General features: G+C 42.2%; 1 protein-coding gene across 11 annotated transcripts in view; it reads left to right on the top strand.

The window, feature by feature from the left end:
- NHSL1 (NHS like 1) overlaps positions 1-21,163 on the top strand; it is a 261,028-nt gene that overhangs the window by 118,596 nt on the left and 121,269 nt on the right. Inside the window, exon 1 of one of the 11 annotated variants that reach the window (XM_075924288.2) lies at positions 10,485-13,391. The exons of the other annotated variants lie outside the window; for them this stretch is intronic. Within the exon in view, the coding sequence (XP_075780403.2) occupies positions 13,376-13,391 (16 nt within the window). The 5' untranslated portion in view covers positions 10,485-13,375. Of the gene's footprint in view, positions 1-10,484; positions 13,392-21,163 lie in introns of those variants that run through there. 11 annotated transcript variants of the gene reach the window in all.

The raw sequence follows: 21,163 nt of genomic DNA, 5'->3' as shown, positions 1-21,163 counted from the left end.
TAGCTGAAGCAAAATGCAGGACAATGTAGCACTTTAAAGACTAACAAGATGGTTTATGAGATGATGAGCTTTCATGGGCCAGACCCGCTTCCTCAGATCATTTGATCTGAGGAAGCGGGTCTGGCCCATGAAAGCTCATCATCTCATAAACCATCTTGTTAGTCTTTAAAGTGCTACATTGTCCTGCATTTTGCATTAGTGAACTACATGGCTAAAAACCTGTTAAACACTCCAAAATATTGTGGTTAATTGTTTCTGGACCAGAAGTGAACATTGGTTGCTGAAGGAAAGCTATATATCAATAACTGGGGATCATGCTTTCATTCATTTGTCCTCTTTAGTCTAAAAGGTAAACAAGCTTTTTGTTTTCCTTTTGTATGTCTCAGACAGGGATTTTTCAATATGTCATTTACCAGAAGATAATCACAATGTCTATCGTGCATATTAATGTGCATCTCAGAGAAGCTGCCTGTTCTTTCTGGAACACAGATACTCTGTTAAAGTCTAGTTATTAAAACGTGTGCTGTTTACCCTGAAGACAAATATCAACGTAATCTGATACTGCCAAGTACACTTCCCTTTTCGTTCACCTGTCCATTTAAAGTGTGATCTGCCTTCTAGACAATAAGTAAAACTGTAGCAGAATAATTCTGTGTTTTCGCAGCCTTACTTGATCCTGACATTCCTATTTTCCATTTTAGCACCAATATTTATCCGCACTGCTGTTATCATTATTATTTTATTATAGTAAAATACCGAGTTACTCTGAAATAGGACTCCATTGACTTCTGGTGCAAAGTATGATTTAAGAATAAATAAATATGATGAAAGATTTTGCCTCTGAGAACAGGTGATCATCATCTTCGCATATGTGCTGCAGGTGGCACATGACCACGATTCATCATTAAGATTAAGATTTAGTCTTGGTTATTTTTAGTAAAAGTCATGGATAAGTTACCGGTAATAAACAAAAATTCATAGCCCATGACCTGTCCATGACTTTTACTGTAAATACTTCTGACTAAATCTTAGCTTCCCTGGGGGGCTCTGGGTATTGTTGCCTAAGTAGCAGTGGTTCCGGGAGCCGCATGAGCAGCAGCTGGTGTGGCTGGCCCTAGGGTCACACTGGCTGCTGAAGCTGCGGAAGTCATGGAGATCCTGGAAAGTCACAGCATCTATGACCTCAATGACAGACTCACTGCCTTATTCATCACTGAATTTGATCCACTGATTGGACCTTTAGCTTTCCTATCTTGGAGTAAAGTTATAAGCATCAGTAATACAGTTCAGATGTGTCCATTAACCACATATAATTTGCTACTGAAGTTCTTGCCAAACAAAGATTAGTGTCTTGAAATCCCTGGATAATCCTTTGTTTTTTTGCACCACTTCCACTGTGGCGATTTCTTACCTAAAGAAATCAAAACACTTGTCTCTCCCATACCTCTTTGCTTCACCCTGCCCTCATCAGAAACCCTTCATTAACTATTTTAATATAGTCTTCACTTTGTCCTCATGGTAAACCCTTTATATTTCTTTTGTCCTTTCTCTTTATACAGCTTCTATGGCTAAGAAATTCTTGAACACATTTGGAAAAGTTGGTAACAGATTCCTTCCTTGACAATATGGCAAATCATAGAGAATTCTGCCCTTTGTGTTCCCTCTTAACAAGTCAAACATTTATTTATTTATTTTTAAATTTTGGTTTGCAATGAACATAGCATGAATTCTTAATTTATTTCTAATAATAGCAAAGTGAGATCTTTGCAAATGCACCTACTACAGAAGTGTAAATTGAGAAATAATACTAATTTAGGATTCTACTTATGGTGTGCTTCAGTTAAATAAATGATTTTTGGTATCTAATTTTATATTCAGTTTTGAGTATCTATAATTAAGTGTCACAAGTGAGATGGGGCTTTAGGGTAATTTACCGAGAAGACTAGATACATGTAGAAACTAATTTCAACTTTCAAGTGTTGCTACAAGTGCTTTAAGCACTTTGAAATTTAATTTTTATTAATTTAAATGTTCACAGTTGTGGTAAAATATGGTAGACAGACAATAGATATTTAATGACAGTAGATGCTAAGATTCAGTTTTATAACTATTAAAGCATCACATGTATTTCCTTCAAACTCTAAGGAGATCCCAAGTACCATTCTTTGCCTATCTGTACATTTCTGTTGGTTTGTATTTGTATGGAGAAACCAATTTTCATATTTACCTTTTTACAAGTCAGGCTGACATATTTCTATCCACCTGGCTCCTGGTCACAAGTGTACTGTGGAGGGACACCTTGGATCTTTGTGGTAGATGGTATAAGAAAGGTGACTTGATTGTACATCCTCCCATAAATGGATATCAGAATAAGAATAAGAAAAAGAAAACATAAAAGCCAAAATAGTAGCAATTTTTTTCATATTTTTTGTAACAGTGGTGTATTTTTAAATATACTTTTAGAATTCAAAGGATATTGCTCACTTGATTACAATAATTTTATGATAGGTCAACTTTTGGGTCTATATAATAGTTTTCCTTACCAAGAAAATCATAGAAAGGGGAATGTAACTGCAAGTAACTTCATTATGAACTTGAACTAACTTACACGCCTGAATTCTTTTTGGTGTTACTGGTTAAGAAAACAGACATCTTTTGAAAGTGTGTTGTTTGTAACTGTGGATGCTACACTGTAGATTTTGTGAAATGAAGCAGTGTCATGGATACTTTCAAAAGTTGTTATGAAAATGAAGGCCCTAGTCTTGCACTTACATATGTGAGTAGTTTCATTACACACTTAAGAAGTCCTGCTGAAGTTAAAGTTTCCTCTATGCATAACTGTGTGTCGGATAGGAACTTAATTTTTTATTTATTTGTGTAGTAAATATTTAGCTATCTGAGATGATATCAGCAGTGACGGTGGTTCTCTGCCAGGCATATTTTCAATTGAAAATGTAGTTGCTTAAAAGAAAGTTAATGAGTTTCAAAAACACGTGCTCCAAGGTCCCACACTCAATTTTGTAGCTTTAAAATAATATTTTTCTATTTTCAAAGTGCTATTTTCCCCTATAGTTTTGTAGGGAAAACCACAAGAAAAAGAAAAATGACTCTAGTGAAACTGATTATATAGAAAGCCCTATCAAATGTGCAAAGAAAACAAAATATAGGGAAAATATTTTACTCTACTATTTCAGCTACAATAAGATTGTATTATTTATCACGGTAGTTGATAACATAATTTCAGAGAGAAGTGTGATTTTTTTAAAATTAACATTGTGACTAAATACATCCATAAAGAAAATAAATTTAAATACTTCCTTGTTGCTGACCTTTTTTCCTGTTACTGGTGATGTGAACATTTTTGTGGTGGAATCTCTGTCTTGCGTTTCTTGATGGTAGACCTATCCAGAGAGTGACAATTTCATTTTGCAACTTGGTAGTTTTAGTTTTTGGGTGCACTTGGTAGCCCAGTAACAGGTAAAGCAAGATAGAATGCAGATGGAGTAGGAATAGTCCAAACCCAGATCTTTGGTAGCTTTGAATTTGACAGCTCTGATTTATGGGATTAATCAATTATTTTTAGGAAAATGGGGCAACTTGGAACACATTTTTCTAGAGCCAAAAGTTAGATTTTATTTGTACTTTATGTCCCTGTCTTTTTAAAAAAGAAAATGTAAATGTCTTTTAAAAAAATGTTTGAAATCTGTTTTGTTAACAAGAATAATAGAATGAGAATAATTTAATAATCCCTTTAGAAGGATGAAATTTCACTTCTTTATAAACTGTTTTCTGTTTCTGGGATGTTGATATTGATTTATATTTTTAATAGAAAAAAATAAAAATGGCGTATTTGTTGTCATCAAGGAGTTGCATGCAATGAATTCCAATGATTTTGCACACAGCAAAAAGAATGAAAGACCCACTCTGGCTTCCCAAAATCCTTTTAAAAAGCCAGCCAATCTACCTTTAGCTAAAGGAGTGTTTCTTAAGTGGTCCACAAAACCACTTGGAGAAACATACTAACTGGCCACTCCAATGTGTTTATTTGCCAGCTTCGCGGCCACGGAATCTCATAGCTCCCATTGGCTGCGGTTTGTTGTTTGCAGCCAAGGGGAGCTGTGGGAAGTGGCAGCCCGGCCCATTCCACTTTCCTCAGCCTCCCTTGGCTGCAAACAGCGAACCAGAGCCAATGGGAGCTGTGAGATTCTGTGGCCACAAAGCTGGCAAATAAACACATTGGAGTGGCCAGTTAGTATATTTCTCCAAGTGGTTTTGTGGACCACTTCGAGAAGCACTGATCTAAAGACTGTACAATTACTCTTGCAAAGTCAGATCCAAGAAATGATGTGAAGCAATTTAAGAATGGTAATTCATGGACTGCATCATCAGGAATGCCCACTTAGCACTTAATTAGAAATAATTCCTTCAAGAGAACAGGCAGTGACAGATTGAGTTACCTCCCTTCCCCCTGTCCTCCATTTCCCTGGTCAAAATTATGGAATATGCACATGTTCAACATTTAATACTCAAGGCTGCTAAGATTCCTGGAAGTCTACCTGTTGGGCATTTTGTATAATTAATTTAATGAGCTATTTTACCTGTTTGCAAATAAATTCCATATATCCACAAACTTCAGCACCTCTGTGAGGTAGAGAAATATGACTATTCCTTTTTGACAGATGGGAAACAAAGACCCAGAGAGACTGAGTGACTTGACTAAGGTGACTCAGTGACAAATCCAGAAGAAATCTGTGCTGGAACAGGGACTTGAACCAGGATCTCCCAAGTCCTGGCTGGCATTCTTATCACCAGACCAGCCTTCCTCTCATATCAGTTCCTCCAATGTCTTCAGTCACCACATTCTACCTATCCCTGGCCCCCCATTCCGCCTCCCATCTGTTGCCCACCTTATGCTGCCACTGCCTACTTTGGGATCTCAGCTCTTCACCAGGCACGCAGAGCAGGTGCAACAACAACCTTTGATGAACAGAGTTTGGTACAGAGATACCAGAAGATCCAGTTAGTTTGCGGGAATGAATGGGAGACCTGCAAGTGCATGAGTGTCCTACAAGACACTAGATAGTCTTGAAAAAGGCCACATTTATTTCTATCTCTGAAGATAGTGTTTTTGGCAGAAGTGTTCTCTGGAAATAATAAAAAAGGAAGAAATCTCTCTCCTTTCTACTTTGCATGTGGTGTTGTGTGGATTTGTGATCACTGAGCCGACTTCAGAGAAAGCTGGAGAAGAGTGAGGAACATCTTTCTTATTTGAATGAAGCCGGTGCAAGATATTATTAGTATGTGTGTTGGTTGGTCAGACTCAGTTATGAGGGATGGCTTGAATATTTTTTTTAAACGTTGTTAAACTTTAGAGATGGAAAACACCTATAAGGCTTGTAATTCATCTCCCTGCCAATGTAGAATTATTCCCTGTAGTGCATTGAATAATGGTTTGCCCAGCAGAGTTTAAAATAAGCCAAGTGATGGGACTTGTGCTGATTCCTCTGGAAAGATAAAGCTTCTACTTTGCCAAGAAATTCCTGTTTTTCAGTATATTTTTTTCTCTTTCTAAATTCCCATTAGTCAAGTTATATTTGTTTGACACTTAAAGGTCTACACTATGGATCAACCTAGTTATGCAGATGGTTAACATAGCTGGAGTCAAGAGTATCTTAAATTGACATATTGTATTGTCTAGGTATGTAATTGTGTAGACGATTAAACAATTAACCGGTAAGAGAAAAGCTTATTGGTTAATGTTATCGTGTGCACACATCTCCCTTCCCCTGCCAGTATATTTTTTTAGAGGGCTGGCCAGCAGCATAGCTAAGTCCTGGCTGGCTCCAGGTCCCCAGAACTACTTCTGCTGCAGCTCTGCAGGGAAAGCAATTTAGGAGCCGGGTGGGCAGGCTGCAACAGTGGGTAGCTCCTGGGACCCAGCGTAAGCTGGCACTGAGCTGGGCTGCCTGCTTACCTGGCTCCTAAATTACTTTCAGTGCAGAGCCATGGCAGACCGAGCAGCAGGGGGATGCAGGATCTGGGATAGGGTTGTTGTGACCTGGGTTGGGGGTGCAAGTATGTGGATTGTGACCTGGGGCAGGAGGGGATTGTAATCTGATGCAGGGGCTAGGAGGAGGTTTGGTGCAGGAGAGGATTCTAACCTGGAAGAGGTGTGTAGGAGCGGGTGAAGGGTCTGGGAGGGGGTTGTGTCTTGTGACAGAGGTGCAGGGATTTAGGGTGTGGTGGAGTTAGGAATTTAGGGTGCAGGGTCTGAGAGAGTGTATTTGTGCAGGAGTGGAGATGCTGGTCTGAACACTGGGAACATGGGAGGAGGGGATTTCCAGCTAATGGAAGCTGTGGGATTGTGCTGGGGGTGGGGACAGCATCTGAAGCCTCTTCTTCACCACAGCTTCTTCTCTGAGCATAGGGGGGAGGTTGAGGCAGGCAGGGAGCCGGACTGAGACTCCTGCTAGGCTGTGGGCTGGATCTGGTGTCTTGGCGTGCTGGATTAAGCCCCTGAACCTTATTTTGCCCAACCGTGATCTAGAAACTCCTTCATCTTCCTTCACAGTCCTATTCCTTTCTTTGCTGGAAACGTTCCATTTTCTCTCCTGCAAGTGCCCATCTCTCCTAGCCCAGCAAAGGGCTTAAAAAACAATGAATGGTCTTGCAGTACCTTAGAGACCAACCAAAAACGTAGATAGTGTTATGAATTTTTGTGAGCACAACCCACTTCTTTAGATGAACCACAACAGCTCGTGATACCATCTATTTTTTAGTTTCTAAGGTGCTGCGGGACTGTTTGTTGTTTAAGTTTTTTCGGTTACAGACTAACACGGCTACTTCTGTGAGACCAGCTAAGGATTTCACCCTTCCTCCAATGATAGCTGGAAGTGGAAGTGGGCATTGTAGTGGGCATAGAGAAGCTGGCCTGCCAGATGCTCAAAGCAAATGCATGGGTTCTGAAAATGGCTGGATCATTTCTTTCAGAAGAGACTCTGAAATCCTCAAACTGCTGGTTGACACAAAGCTTTTGTGTGTGCAACCTCAAAACTGCAATGGCCTTTTTTCCTGCTCTATCACATTACACAGTAATGTGTAATTTACATGTCTAATTTCTGTGTCAGATACTGATTCCCAAGTCTCTTCATCCAACTGCATATGTGTGATTCTCCTCCACACTCCCACCTGCAGATGTACAAAACTGCTTTTTGTTTCCAAGTTAAATATCATTCTGTTTTTTTCATGCTCAACTAGGACCACTTAACACTATTTTGCAGTATTCAACCAGCTGCTCTCAATTTAGAATCTGTTGATTTCATTAATGTTTGATTTAATTAATAGTCTGTTTATTTCTCCTTCCAGGTAATTAATGAATAGCTTTACTAAGATTGGCCCTAACACCGATCCTTTGTTCAAAGGATTTTTTTTTTTAAACCTTGAAATAGGGCTGTATTCTTCCCATTGGAATATCATGGGAAGCTAGTGGCGCATTAACTTTTCTAGTCATGGGACCCCTCCCCCATCAGTAATGGAATCTGTCCGCACCTCCCCTCCATTACTGTACAGCAAAAGTGGATCTGGTCTTGAAATGTAGTGCTCTTCCCCCCCCCCCCTTTGGAAAAAGGGCCAATGCAGTTTTGAGGTTGCACACACAAAGGCTTTCATCTAGCAGTTTGAGGATTTCAGGGTCTCTTCTGAAAGGAATGATCCAGCCATTTTCAGAACTCGTATGTTTACTTGGAGCATCTGACAGGCCAGCTTCTCTATGCCTACTACAATGAACTGACTTCCTCTTCCAGCTGTCATTGGAGGGAGTGTGAAGTCCTTAGCTGCCATGCCTTCCATCCCAACTTTCTGCCATGCCTCCTTAGGGGGACACGCTCCACAGTTTAGGGATCACTGGGCCAGGATAAGTGACCACTATCATAAGATCTTCCCTACTTTTCTGCTAGAATAATTTATTCCAAAGTTGTAACCCACCAAAGTAACTTGTGTACAATAGGACACCAGAGTTACAAAGACCAGAATTATTAACTGACTAGTCAAGCACACATCCCATTTTGAACCAGAATTATGCAAGCAGACAGCAGCGACCCAAAAATAAATAAATAAAATAAAAGCACCAAATACAGCACAGTGTTGTGTTATATATTACTTTAAAAAAAAAAAAAAAAACGTAAAAAAAAGGAGGGTGAGTTTAAAAAAAGATTTGCCCCAGTCAGGACATTTTTTGTGTGCTTGTTTCATTTAAATTAAGATGCTTAAAAGCAGCATTTTTCTTCTGCATAGTAAAGTTTCAAAGCTGCATTATGTCAATGTTCATTTGTATACTTTTGAAAGAATGCTCATATTTAGTTCAAAATTATGAACAACCTCCATTGTTAATATGTTTGTAACTCTGAGTTTCTACTGTGTATATGGTAACACATACTGAACAATGATCACATAAGAGCTAATAATGGCTAATAGGGCTCCACATGCTATTAGTGCTGTTTTGGCTATGGTCTTTACTGCTATTTTTAAAGTGCCTGCACTATTTGCTATATTGATTCTTTGGGAGAAGTTCTAGAAAATGAGTTGTGCATGCGTACGTTTCACAGAGGGACCTGGATTTCAGGAACGGTATGCTGGTAAACTATACATTAGGGGCTGCATTTCCCAGGTATACAATGAAGCCATTAACCCTGAACTCTTCCTTGCTCCTTACCACATATAATTCTTTACTATCTAAGCATCCATCTTCAACTGCAGTATGGTAAGCATGCCCATGCTAGGTTTTATCTAGCTGATATGGGTAACAGTAGTAGGAAAGACCTGGCTGCAAAGATCCCAGCTTGGACCCAGCAACTTGATTACATACCCAGTGGGCTTGTACTGGACAGGGTTATACTGAATTGGGTGGGACTAGGGTTGCCAGATGGTTTAACAAAAAATACCAAACCCCCTTTTGCCCCCCCCCCCCAAACCATCAGGAAAAAATTCTGTTGAGGGCGGGAAAAAAAAGGGGGGGGAGACCAAAGTTGTTGGGAGGAGGGGGAAGGAGCACTGCGCCTTTAAATGGCTCCGCACTCATCGCCCTCCCCCCCATCCCAGTGCACTCACCCCTCCCTCAGAGCCAGGCATCTCAGTGCACTCACCCCTCCCTCAGAGCCAGGCCCCCCACAGCATCCCCTATCCACATGCACTCACCCCTCTCCCTGAGCTAGGCGTCCCCAGCGCCGGGAGCGCCCTGTCCTAATCAAATCTATCTCCCTGTCCCTCCCTGCCAGGCACCGGAGGAATAGGTTGGCCGGGTAAGGAAATCTTACTTTTAAAGTTGCCGCTCCTGCTGCTTGGCCCAGCTGCCTCAGCTCTCAGTGTGTAGAGAGAGGCATCACGTGGCCAGCTCCCGGGTCTCTGCTCAAAGCGTCATGTGGGCCAGAGCAACGTGTGCTCCACTCCCACCCCAGCCCGGTGCCCCTGTAGCATGGCGCCCGGGGCAAGTGCCCTCTCCTACCCCCCCTTCGCTACGCCTCTGCCATGCTCCTCACTCCCCTGCCCTCACCAGAAAATTGTCTATGCTGGGCATCTGTCCAAGGGAAACAGGAAATACTGGACATTTCACATGTCTGGCATTTTCTGTTGTTTTTTTTCTGGACTGTTGTCAGTTGACGGTCAGGGCAGTGAGTCCCTTATGACCAGCTGAAGTTCTTTTAAATTGTGCTTGGTTCTGTTACAGCAACTGAAGGAGTCAGGTTAAAGCTTAAACAGTTACTATTTTATTGTTACAGGGTAAACTTAGTTGCTAAATGCTACTGCTGTGTTACAGTTAATACAGCCACTACAAAGGACAGGACACAAATTACACTAATAAGTCACTTACAGGTACCATGAAACCCCTTTGGTTCTCTGAGCTCTTATTAAATGCATGCAAAATAGACACATAGCAGGTATAATTCTCACCCCCTGCGTTCCAGACTTGGCATGGCCAGTGTCTTTCTCTCAATCCCTCGGGAAGAAGTAGGGCGAGGTTGGGCGTCCCACAGACCTCGGGAGACAATCCGTACCTGCCAGCAGGTATATATGATTGGAGCTCGAATGGGGTGGGCTACTATACCCCTCTTTATACCCCTTGGGTCACGTAGGCTTCTTCCTGGTCTCAAGTGGCCAATTAGGAAAAATGGCTTTGAATGCCAAGTTTCCCAGGAAGGGTGCAAAGCATAATTCACACCTGGGAAAAGGCAGACAATGGGCACCTCTGGTATGTGATGGGCGAAGATTCCTCTCCTGGGACAGTGCAGGCGTGTCAATTACTGGTACTAGCCATCAGGACGGCGGGAGGCCCCGGGTCGTCAGCTAGCCCATTTACTGTCTGGTTTCTGTTTATGGTAGAGTCAGGGACAGGCAGCACACCTTTGTTCCCAGGGCATCAAAGGCTGACTGCGTTTCTCTTGCTCTCTGGGGGGGGGGGGGGGGGGTGCAGAAATCAAGATGTGGTTCGTGTCTGGCTACCAATGTCCGGGCCAATACCGGACACCTGGCAACCCTAAATGTGACAGTCACAAAATTCAGAGTTCAAGACCTGGTCCTGGGTTTGAATGACCCTGAGATATTTGTCCTCGAATTCCTGTGGAACTGCTCCATGCATGCCAAGGGATCAGAGTGGCACCAGCCTCTTTCTGGGGTGGAGAAGAAGGGGAGGCTTGGGTGGGCCTTTGCCTGCCTCCTGCTACTAGTCCACACCCTGCTCCTTCTCTGCCCCCAAAGCCCCTCCACTAGTCCAGAAGATGAAGCTGGGCCGTGATAAAAGCCTCCCAGTGAACTTGGGCCACTGTAGAGAGCCCCGGACTCTCCACCAATGCTTCCCACAGCAGCTCAGACTTCTTGTGCAACTCATACCATGGCCCCACACCATGGCGTCCAGCCTGGCCCAGGGAAGGGCCTTGGTGGAAAGCGTGGGGGGCTACATAGGGGCTGAGGTTCCTACATGTGTCCTGCCTTTTGAAATGGTGGTCACCCTACTACTGTGACGGCGACCCTTTGTTGAACCGTGTCATCATGTCCTCACTACCACTGTTAACCAGACCAGCTAAATGAAAGCTAGAATGGGTCTGCCTACTTGCATTGCATTTGTAACATAGGCATACCTGTAGGTTCTGGTTCTGTATAAGCACTTGCTGTGGGGCATAGAGCTAAATGTACCATTGTTAGTCCTACTGAGATATCAGTAGGATCACACAAGGTGGAAAGCACAACACCTGGTAGTAAATGTTTTCTGGATTAAACCCTTACAAAGAGTCTCCAGTACCTGATCTCCGTGACTTCTCTCTTAGGGGAGAGACAGAGGGAGCATACAGTGCTCCAAAGGAAGGCAAGGCCTTGGTTCCACCCCCTACACTGGATCTGGGCAAAATACGGCCCGCGGGCCGGATCCGGCCTGCCAAGCCACTGGATCCAGCCTGTGGATGCTGCAGGGAGCCCCAGGCAGGCTATCCGCTTTCCTTGCCCCACCCCCATGCTGCTCAGAAATGTGGCTGCGAGTCGGCAGTAGGGATGTAACAGTGTAGTCGATTAACTGAGAAGCAAAAGCTTATAGGTTAATGCTGTAGACTACACGTATTTCCCTCCTCTCATCCTCGCCAGTAAATTCGTTAGCAAGCAGGCTGCCAGCACAGCTCAGTTCTGGCTCGCGTTGGGTCCAGAATCTATTCCTGCTGAGGCTCCCCTTGTGGACCAGCTCCTGCCTGACACCCTGCACTGCCGCCTCTGATTCCGGGGACTATAAAATAGGCGACTAACCCACAAAAAATCACGAGGTTACTCAACTATTCAATTAACCCATATTTAACATCCCTAATCCGGAGGAGAGGAGGGAAAGCTTTAAGAGCTGCTTCTGCACCCAGCATAATCCCATTGACCAGTTTCTGGCCAGAAACTGGCCAATGGGAGCTACCTGTTTCAATAATAGGCAGCCACCAGAGCACATGGCTGCAACTTGTGTGCGGGCAGGGCAGGTAGAGAGAAACAGAAACAGCTGTTGGCTGGTAAGTCTCCTGGCAGAGCCTACCTCTGGTATCCCAGTCCCTCTCTTCCCCAGCCCTGTGCCCCCCACTTCTGCCCCCTCCTCCACATACCCAAATCCTTTGCCCCACTCCTATACCCATAACCCCTCCCAGAACTGGCGCCCCAATCCCCTTCCCCAGATCACAGTCCCCTCCTGCCCTATCCCACAAGCCAAATCCCTGCACCCCCTTCTGTACCCTCTGGCACCCCCAATTCCCTGCCCTAGGTCACAATCCAACCCCCTCCACCCCAATCCAATGCTCCAGGTCACAATGGCCTCCTTCACCCAAACTGCCTCCATTACCCAAGCTCCCTTCTGCACCCAACCTCCATCCCAGATCTCACACCTCCTCCATTAATATCCTGGAAGAGAGCGGTCCTCAACCATTTTCCAAATTCTTGGTCTCCACCCCATCAAAAATTATTGCCCACTCCTGCCCTACACACAGATGGGTGGAGTAGGACCAATGCACAGGTGATTGTGCTGAATTGCTGGGAAGTGAGGTAGAAGAGGGTGGTGTTCAGCCCTATCTCAGAGTTGTGCTGAAGAGATACAGTTAAGCCCTGAATTACAAAAGCTAAAAGCTAGAGTCCTTACATAGGCTAACCTGCTAGTGTCTGTAATGGTAGGTTTGCTTGACTGAGAGCTGATAGGATTTGACTCAGAATGAGAGCGCTTAAAACTGTAATGTAAATTCATTTGACATCATGTTTGATTTCCTAATTGCTAACATTCTTTACACGGTCCCTAACTGGCAAAACAACTAAAAGTAGGACTCTGGGGAGATTTTTTATATGTTGTAGGTACTATGTATGTGTATATGCATATCTAAAATACAAACCGCACAAAGCACTTTATGGGGGAGAGAAAAGCCATGCATTCCAGAACAACAACAACAAAAAATTACAAAGAGCAGAGTTAGTAATTCATAACAAACAGTTGAGTTGGATTAAAGTGATTTATTTTTCTAGTGCTGACCAATTGGTGGATATAAGCTGTGTCCACAGCAGTGAAAAATGCTGACTGATAAGATAAAACAATTGCACTCAAGCTTATGCTGTGCTGGGATTGACTAAAGAGACACAGACACAGTAGCTTTTTTTTGGAATTGGCTGGGTGGGGAGATGAGATATGGGGAGGTGTCATCGTGCAGCTCAGAAATCTGTGGATTGGGTAGCAGCTTCCTGTAACAGCATGAGCTGGCTGGCTGCCACACTTCTCCGACTGTGTGCTTGAATAGCATAGACTGGGGAACAGCTGTACCTTGCACTCTTGTGTTGTGCTTGGGAAGCAGAACACTTTCTCTCCTCTTCATGGAACTGCCTCAGCATGTTTTGTTTGAAAGGTGAGGGGACTTCTTTGGCAAAGTAGTTGTTCTGGTTCTAGCTCACAGGACTGTGTTATTTCATAGGGATGGCAACTCCTTTAAAATGCTTACAACTTTATGAGTTTATTCTGTGCAGAAATGAGAGAGTGGCATCAATTCATTGTTCCTTTTGTTCTTATGAACAGGCAAAAGATCCACTGCTGCCTGGCTGGAATTCTCTTGTAGTACATATGAATGTTTTTAGACAAAAGGCCAGGTTTGCTGTGTGTGTCTCAAAGTAAACGTGGCTAGCTTAATGTAGAGAACATTTCAAAGAGACTTAGTTGCATCGCAGAAACTTTTGGAATGGTTTATTAGTTAATGCATGTGCACTGGTGATGCTGCATTGTGAGCTGAGCAAGAGTGTATCTTAATTTAGTTATTCCCCAAATGGGATGGGATGTGATGAATGCCTTGAGGGAAAACAGAAGTAAATTTGTTTTGTGATGATAACACAAATACTCAGTAGCAATTAATTCTGCAGTTGTGGATGATATCTTTTCTGGACCTAGAATAAATGCTGAGCCATACGAATAGCAAAGGTAATGTGTTTGGGGGAGAGAAATAATACAGTAATTCTGCACTGTGCCATCCTAATTAACATTGTTTTGTTATTTGGTTGCTGATGTATTAGAGAACATTCTTATTTAAAGTCACAAAGCGTTCCATTATAGGGTTGTTTGGCTTGCTCCACTCTGCCTACCTGCCCGATGTTCCGTACCCCGTATTTATTAGTTCTTATGGGGAAATTGGATTCACATAGCATCATTTCTCTTAAAGTAGCTTTTTCGGAAACATAACTACAACATTAGGAGAGGAGGTAACTGGGCTTGGTAAAGTTTTGTTCCTAAAGGGAGAAGCGTTCTCTATCAGGTCTATATTTAAGTCCTTCCTCAAAAATTATCTTGCTGTTACTTGTCATAGTTTTCTGAGGTGTGGTTGCTGAATGCTGGCTGAGCAAAAAGCTGTTGGGGTGAAGTGTTAGGACTCTGACACAGGTTTTCCATGGGATAGAGTAAAATTAAATATTCAATGCACATCATTTGCTTTTCATTCGGTAAGAACTTCTTGACCATCTTTCAAAGTGGTAACATCAAAATATTGAATATATTATACCTACTATAGATTATTACAAGTTATTGTTACTTACTGTATCAAGGTAGCACATAGAGGCCACAAGCATGAACTGAGCCCCATTGTGTTGGCATTGAATTAATACATAACAAGAAGAGCAACCCTGTCCCCAAACTCTTAGTCTAATTAGTGCTTTATATTTTCATAGTTTCTTGATACAGTTTTCTGTAACCAATTAAGACTTTTCACTATCTATGAGGTCCATCTTAAATTATACAGTGGATATGCTTCTGCACACATGTGCGTACACAAAAAGTTGTGTTGCGTGCATTTTTAAAAGACTGTTTAAAACAATGTTTTCAATTTATGACATGTACTGAACTGAGGCCACTGAAATTAAAAAAAAAAAAACCCAGTGATTCTGAGCTGTTCATTGAAAAGCATTAAATTATTATTTTTGTAGGATATTAGTTACTGCTGAAACAAAGAATCTATGTGGACTATGGGTAGCATTTTTTCAAAAGTGTACTAGGTAGAAATGTGAATGTGTAATCGACTCGTAGCTCAGAACTCCTGCGGACAGGGGCTGATGCCACCCTGCGCTGCTTCCTCTGTGTCAGCAAACAGATCACGAGGGGGGCTGACTTTTAAACTGGCCCCCCGTCATGGACCGGCTTTAAACTGGCCCCCCGTCATGGACCGGCTTCTGCCTCTGAGACAGCAGTGCAGGGTGGGAGTGGGACCAGATCCCACTGGTTGCTGGCCCGCCCCAGAACGATAGAATAGTTGACTAAGAATTAACGCCGTTAGTTGACTATTCTATTTACCTGCTATTCAACATCCCTGATACTAAGAACTTAGGAGTCTGACTCATTGACTGTCAGTAACACTTAGGCTAAATCTACCTTGGAACCTTACAGCACTGTATCTTTCTGGCTCAGGTGTGTGAAAAAACACCCCCTTTCCCAGCACAGCGAGTTACAGCGCTGTAAACTTTTCTGAATATCCTTTGATTTTTAAACATTTATGTAAATGCTAAAGGCAAGGGACATAGCTTAACACATGAAATGCATTTTTATAAGTATTTTTTCTTGATATACAAATTGAATATTATAATATTCAGAAAGCTAATTAAGGGTGCCCTTTGAGTGTATGGCTAAAATAGATAACTGTTGAAATATTAACAATACATTTGTGATGAATGTTATGATAATGGTCACATTCAGGGTTGCAATCCAGAGCTGTGCAAGGTTGTCACCACCTACCCTGTAAGTTGGTGCCTCACAATGCTTTGCTGTTGTAATGCCCAATCTGGTCTACTCTAAGACATCACCCTAAGTGTTTGTGTATAGCTCCAGGCTGCCAACATCACTGTCCCCAGCAGCTTTGCTTACTAGCTGCAGGGTGACTTCAGCATCTCCCAGTTCTGAATTTCCCCCCAAAATACGGATTGTTAGTACTGCTCCTCAAAAGTTCAGATATCACAATTCTCTTGCCCTGACAGGGGTTAATATACAACAGTTTACTACTTTAATTGTAGTTACCCAACATTTCATTTTAAACACAGCATTAGTTTGATTACATAAAACAAGTGTATTTACTTACAAAGAGCAATTTTAAGTGAATACGTGGATAAGGCATTAAAAGTCTGAAATGCTACTACAGAAATAAAGATAAGCACATTGTAGTAACTAAAACTTATCCAACTAGACTTAGTTAAAGGTAAAAGTTTTTATAGTCCAGTCATCTTTGAAATGCGTTTCCCTGAGGGTTATTCTGGGATAAAGATCATTCTTTCTGTAAGGTTGGAGTCAGGTAGTGTTAGCCTGAAAGAGGTTCCATGTTGTTCACTAAAATTTACATGTCCAGTCATCTTTGAAATGCATTTCCCCGAGGGTTATCCTGTGATAAAGTTCATTCCTGCTGTAAGGTTGGAGTCAAGTAGTGTTAGTGTAAAAGAGGTCCCATGTCGTTTACTAAAATTTAGATGGATCTGCTTCTGCTCCCCTTCTTTTTTTCAAAGAACGGCCACTTGGCAGGTGATTTCCCATCAATGTTGATGACACCTGAGGAGAGGCATCAACTTGTCCTTTGTCTTTGAGAGACAGGTTTATCCACTCCACAAACTTGTCTGATAACCACATTTCAGTCAATTTCATCATGATATGATTGACGAGTGAGGAGTTAGTTTTCAAATGTTAACTAACAAAGCATATTTCATACAAAGATTATTACACTAGTATGTAGGATGTGAATACAAGGGCTCATATGGTCACATCATCATCACCAAATTTTTACTCTAGGCATGTGGTATGTTTGTCACTGTGGTGATAAGATGGGTTTCTTGTCTATCCCTTTCCAGTTATGTTATTTACGCTCTGGTTTCTGGTTCTCTTCATCCTCCACAGACGGTGATATTATAGCGCTCTATTATCATCATGGGCGATATTCTCCATTTCCTAAAATAATTCTGAAAGCAGTAATTAAAAGTTAACATACTACACTAGTATTAATTTATATTTATATTTGCAATCCTGTAGTAATAGCTTGGCAGTACAAGTGTCTAATTTACTTTCACTAGCAGTGGGTTTTTTTTAGTTATTCCCTTCAGTAAATCCTTCTATCGTATCAGTCTGTTTCATTTGTCCTAATCATCATACTTAGCTGTAGTTTTGGATATATTAGTACCCTGAGATACAATAAAATGATGGGAGGCTGTGAAGTGGGTTTATTTTCTGTCTCTTAAATAGCCCAACTTGTTTATCCTGTGGCTATTATGTTCTGTTTTGTTTTTAGTTCAGAAAGCACTAGGAGCATAGGGTGTTTTTATTTGCATGTTTCTATGGCAAGCACCTCCGATGCTGCTGCTGTGCATTAGGAGTTTCTTCAGTCTCTAGTAATGATTAGTACTCTTGCTTAGGCGACTCGGTCATTAATGTCTGTGTATGCTTTGAATCACATGTGTTCTTGTGGAACTGGTTGGCACAGAAGTCCTTCCTCATAGCTTAGTCTCCCCACACCTTTATAGTCTTTGGTTCAGCATCCCTCTAATTTCTGTTTTCTTCTTTTAACTATCATTTGTGCTCACTTTGCCTTTATCCTTGCCACCCATCTGCAGCCACCATGTCAGTATCAAAAGAAAAGGCACTTTGTATCCTTCAGAACCACCATCAATTTGGAATAGGTCTGGCAAAGGACACGGTTCAGACAATGTATCTACACCCTCATGTTTAGGCCCTTGCCCTGGCTACAAAATTGTAATCACATCCAGTCCGCAATGCACAAAAATGGCCCTTAGATATAAAGCAGATATCCCGAGATTTACAGGGTTCTCTTATATCCCCAGTGAGCCAGAATATATTTCCTCTAGCTGTATCTGGCTTTCCAGGATCAAGGAGCATTAGTTCTGAAATCGCTTCTGTATCTTAATATCCCATTTGAAAGTACCAGGTGTTGTTTCACAATTTCTGAGATTATTTGTTTGAAATTATTCTGATGCATTAATGGAAATGTTATTGCCGATAGATTGAAGCAGATTTTGCATAAATATATAGGCAGGTGCAAGGCAGAAGGTGGACTGTTCTATTGCTCTCAATAACTTGGATGAGAGAGATGGATATCTAGAAACTCTATATTTTAGTCCTTAAAAGTTAATATCTGGGAGTGTCGTGAGTGTCAGTCTCAATACATTGGCATGTGCTGAAAAGTGAACTCAGATTTTTGCCTAGGATCTCTTCTGGTTCTTTGTAGAAGTTTATAGTTTCACAGACAGGAAATAGTGCCAGCAAAGCTGCAAAGGGGTGTGTGTGTACTCACTGCTTGCCTGCTTTGGAGAAGTATTTTCCATATCCTTGCATGTCTTACAACTGTGTCTTCGGTGGGGGAAGTTTTTCATACTAATAATAGCAACAAGTTATGTTAGAAACTATCTATGAAAAATCCTGGGTATGTGGGTGTTACTCCCTAGAGGAGAGTTCCATGCTGTAAATGCAGATTTTTTTTTAAATTGAAGATCACAAGGCCTGCTTACCAGTTGTCTCGTGTGTGTTGTGTGTAAAGACATTCCTTGGATTCTTTTCTTGGCAGCATACTCAGAAAATATCTAATGTTTGGAATCAGAAACAGATTTTCCAAGTTGAGCCATGCAAGTGACAATTTATACATGGGATTGCTTTTTCCCCCATTTCATGCGCTCCTCCCTCCCCCCTTCCCCCCGCATATATTCATCAGCAAATTTGAAGGAAGGGAGGAGATTTGGAGCCAATTAAAGTGACAGTGCTGCCTGCCCATGAGAGTCAGTAAAAATTTAAAATGACTTTATTTAAAACTAGGAAACCAAGTGGGTGTGTGTAGTAGGGATGTGAAAGTGTAACTGTGTACACTGTTAACCGATAAGCCTGGGCTCATTGGTTCACCTTCATAGTTACATGCAGATTCCTAGCATGCATGGGGAGCCGGCTTAAAGGCTGGCTGCTCCCACCCCTTTCTGATTGTAACCACTGAAATTTTCAGAGGTTGCATGTTTAGTTAATTCCATATTAACATCCCATGTGTGCGTGTGTTTGTTCATCTAACATGAATTCGATGCTGTCTTTTATTTCTATCTTGAACTTTGAAGTCCTGTATGTGTTGAGAGTTAGAACCTTTAAATATTGTCTGTGGTGCATTTCATAGTTCCCATTAAGATGAGCACCTGCCTGGCCACAAAAAATTCTTCCCCCACCCACCTCCTCTGGAGAGCCGCGCAGCAGCAGTTGTGCAGTTGGCCACTGCTCCGGCAGGCGGGGCCAGATGAGACAGCGTGGCCACTGGAATGGGAATCTGGGACCTAGTGTGGCCGCTGGAGTGGGGGGAAAGGGAAAGGCCTGCTCTGGTGGCAGGGAGAGCCAGAGTTTGTTCTGGCACCTGTGGCCGGGAATGGGACTTGCTGCATGAGGGGTTGTCTGCTCCGGCAGTTTGGAATGGGACATATGCTACATGGTGAGAGAGTGAGAGGGATTCTGCTCTGGCAGCCAGGAACGTGTGTGTATTAATAAATTGGGTGCTACAGTGACACACATCCAGACCAGCGCACATGACCTCAATATTGGTGCACAAGCCAAAACTCACTCCGCTCATGGTTGGAAAATCTTAGAGGGATCACTGGTGCATTTTGAGAATCATATAGTCTTTTTAATCATGCACAGCAACTGTGAAGGCCCTGAAGTTGATTGTCCCCATGTAGAACAAATAATCTTAATAAATACATGAAACAAAATTCACACATTTCTGTATTGAAATTGGGAAGATTTTAGGTTCTTCACATTTACGTATGAATCTAAGTTTTCTTTTCTTTTTCTTTTTGTTGAAACAATTTTATGGCCTTTTATCTCATTCGCCCAGGTCTCCTAGCATCAACTCTGGTATTTGTGTGCAAAATGATTATTATCAGCAGGGTGGGCTACCATGGACTCTAGTTACAATAAAGAGTGAATGGAAGTGCAAAGCAAAGACAAATAATGCATGATCCTGAATTGTTAAAGTTCAATATTTACTTGGCTCCTTAGTTAGGAGGTTGTTTCCTCCGAAATAAGTGATTGATATATTATGGCAAGCACAGGTGCTAGAATTAGGGAGGCTGCTATACTCCCAGCATTGAAGTGGTTTCTATCATAGACAGGGCTTACCGTTTGGTTCACTAGCTCTCTGCACCCCCCAGTGTACACATTGCTCCAGCAACCCTGGATAACAAGACACACTTTATAATTGTGATTCAACAGAGTTTGATCACCAAGATACGGAAGCTTCAGGTAACTTTTCTTTCTTCTTGGCGGTTCATCTTTATTTTTTCCTCTTGTACTGTACAGAATTACTCTCTCTTTTTTGCTCCCATCTTCTAATCTATTTTCTTCACTTCTCCTTTTCCTGCACATCCTGTTATATGTAGTATCTACTCAGTTAATCTCTACTGAAGTCTACTTAGACATGTAGTTACCAACTGTCTGGACTGCTACCTGCTATTATCCCTATTCCACTGTGTGGAACACTTTACCCAGGCCTTGTCTACTCTAGACAGAGTTCGCTGATATAGTCAGCGATAGTTTGTGAACTTCAGGGCAAGTGTGGTGATTAACCTGCTCAGCATAGAGGAGTTGGGAGGAGCTGAGAGGTAGTGGGGAGAGCTAGAAGGAAGATAGGAACATGGAGGGGCGGGGGAGTTGGAGAAGTCCCAGGGGAGCAATGGGTGACTCTCAGAAGAATACTCTTGCTGAGCTTCTTGTCTAGGGAGCCTGGCTACCCAATTTCTGACATCTCCCAGCTCTGCCCTAGGGTTCCAGTGGCTTCAGCCCCCACACAACAGAAGGGAGAGGTTCTGACTATGCCTACGATAGGAGAGGGAGAAGGAAGGGGTTTTTGTCAGGGCCTCTACTTCACTTGCATCCTTTACATGAATTATATCAGCAAACCTGCCTAGTACGGTTTCAGCTTTTGCCAACAGAAGTTTTTTCCATCACTATATCTTACTCCACTGGCCTGAAAGAAATTATATATATTTATAAAAGCTTGTACCAACTTTTTTGTTGGTATATCTGAGTCTACATCAGTGCTCTAACAAGCATAGATTGCTATGTCGGTTAGAGGTGGGTGTTGGGTTTTTTTACACTGTTAAACAAAATAGCTATATCAGCAAAACTTTT

Source organism: Pelodiscus sinensis, chromosome 3 (assembly GCF_052426305.1).
Source record: "Pelodiscus sinensis isolate ZL-2025 chromosome 3, ASM5242630v1, whole genome shotgun sequence".
Taxonomy (NCBI): Eukaryota; Metazoa; Chordata; order Testudines; family Trionychidae; genus Pelodiscus; species Pelodiscus sinensis.
This window is presented reverse-complemented; position numbering and strand designations above follow the sequence as displayed.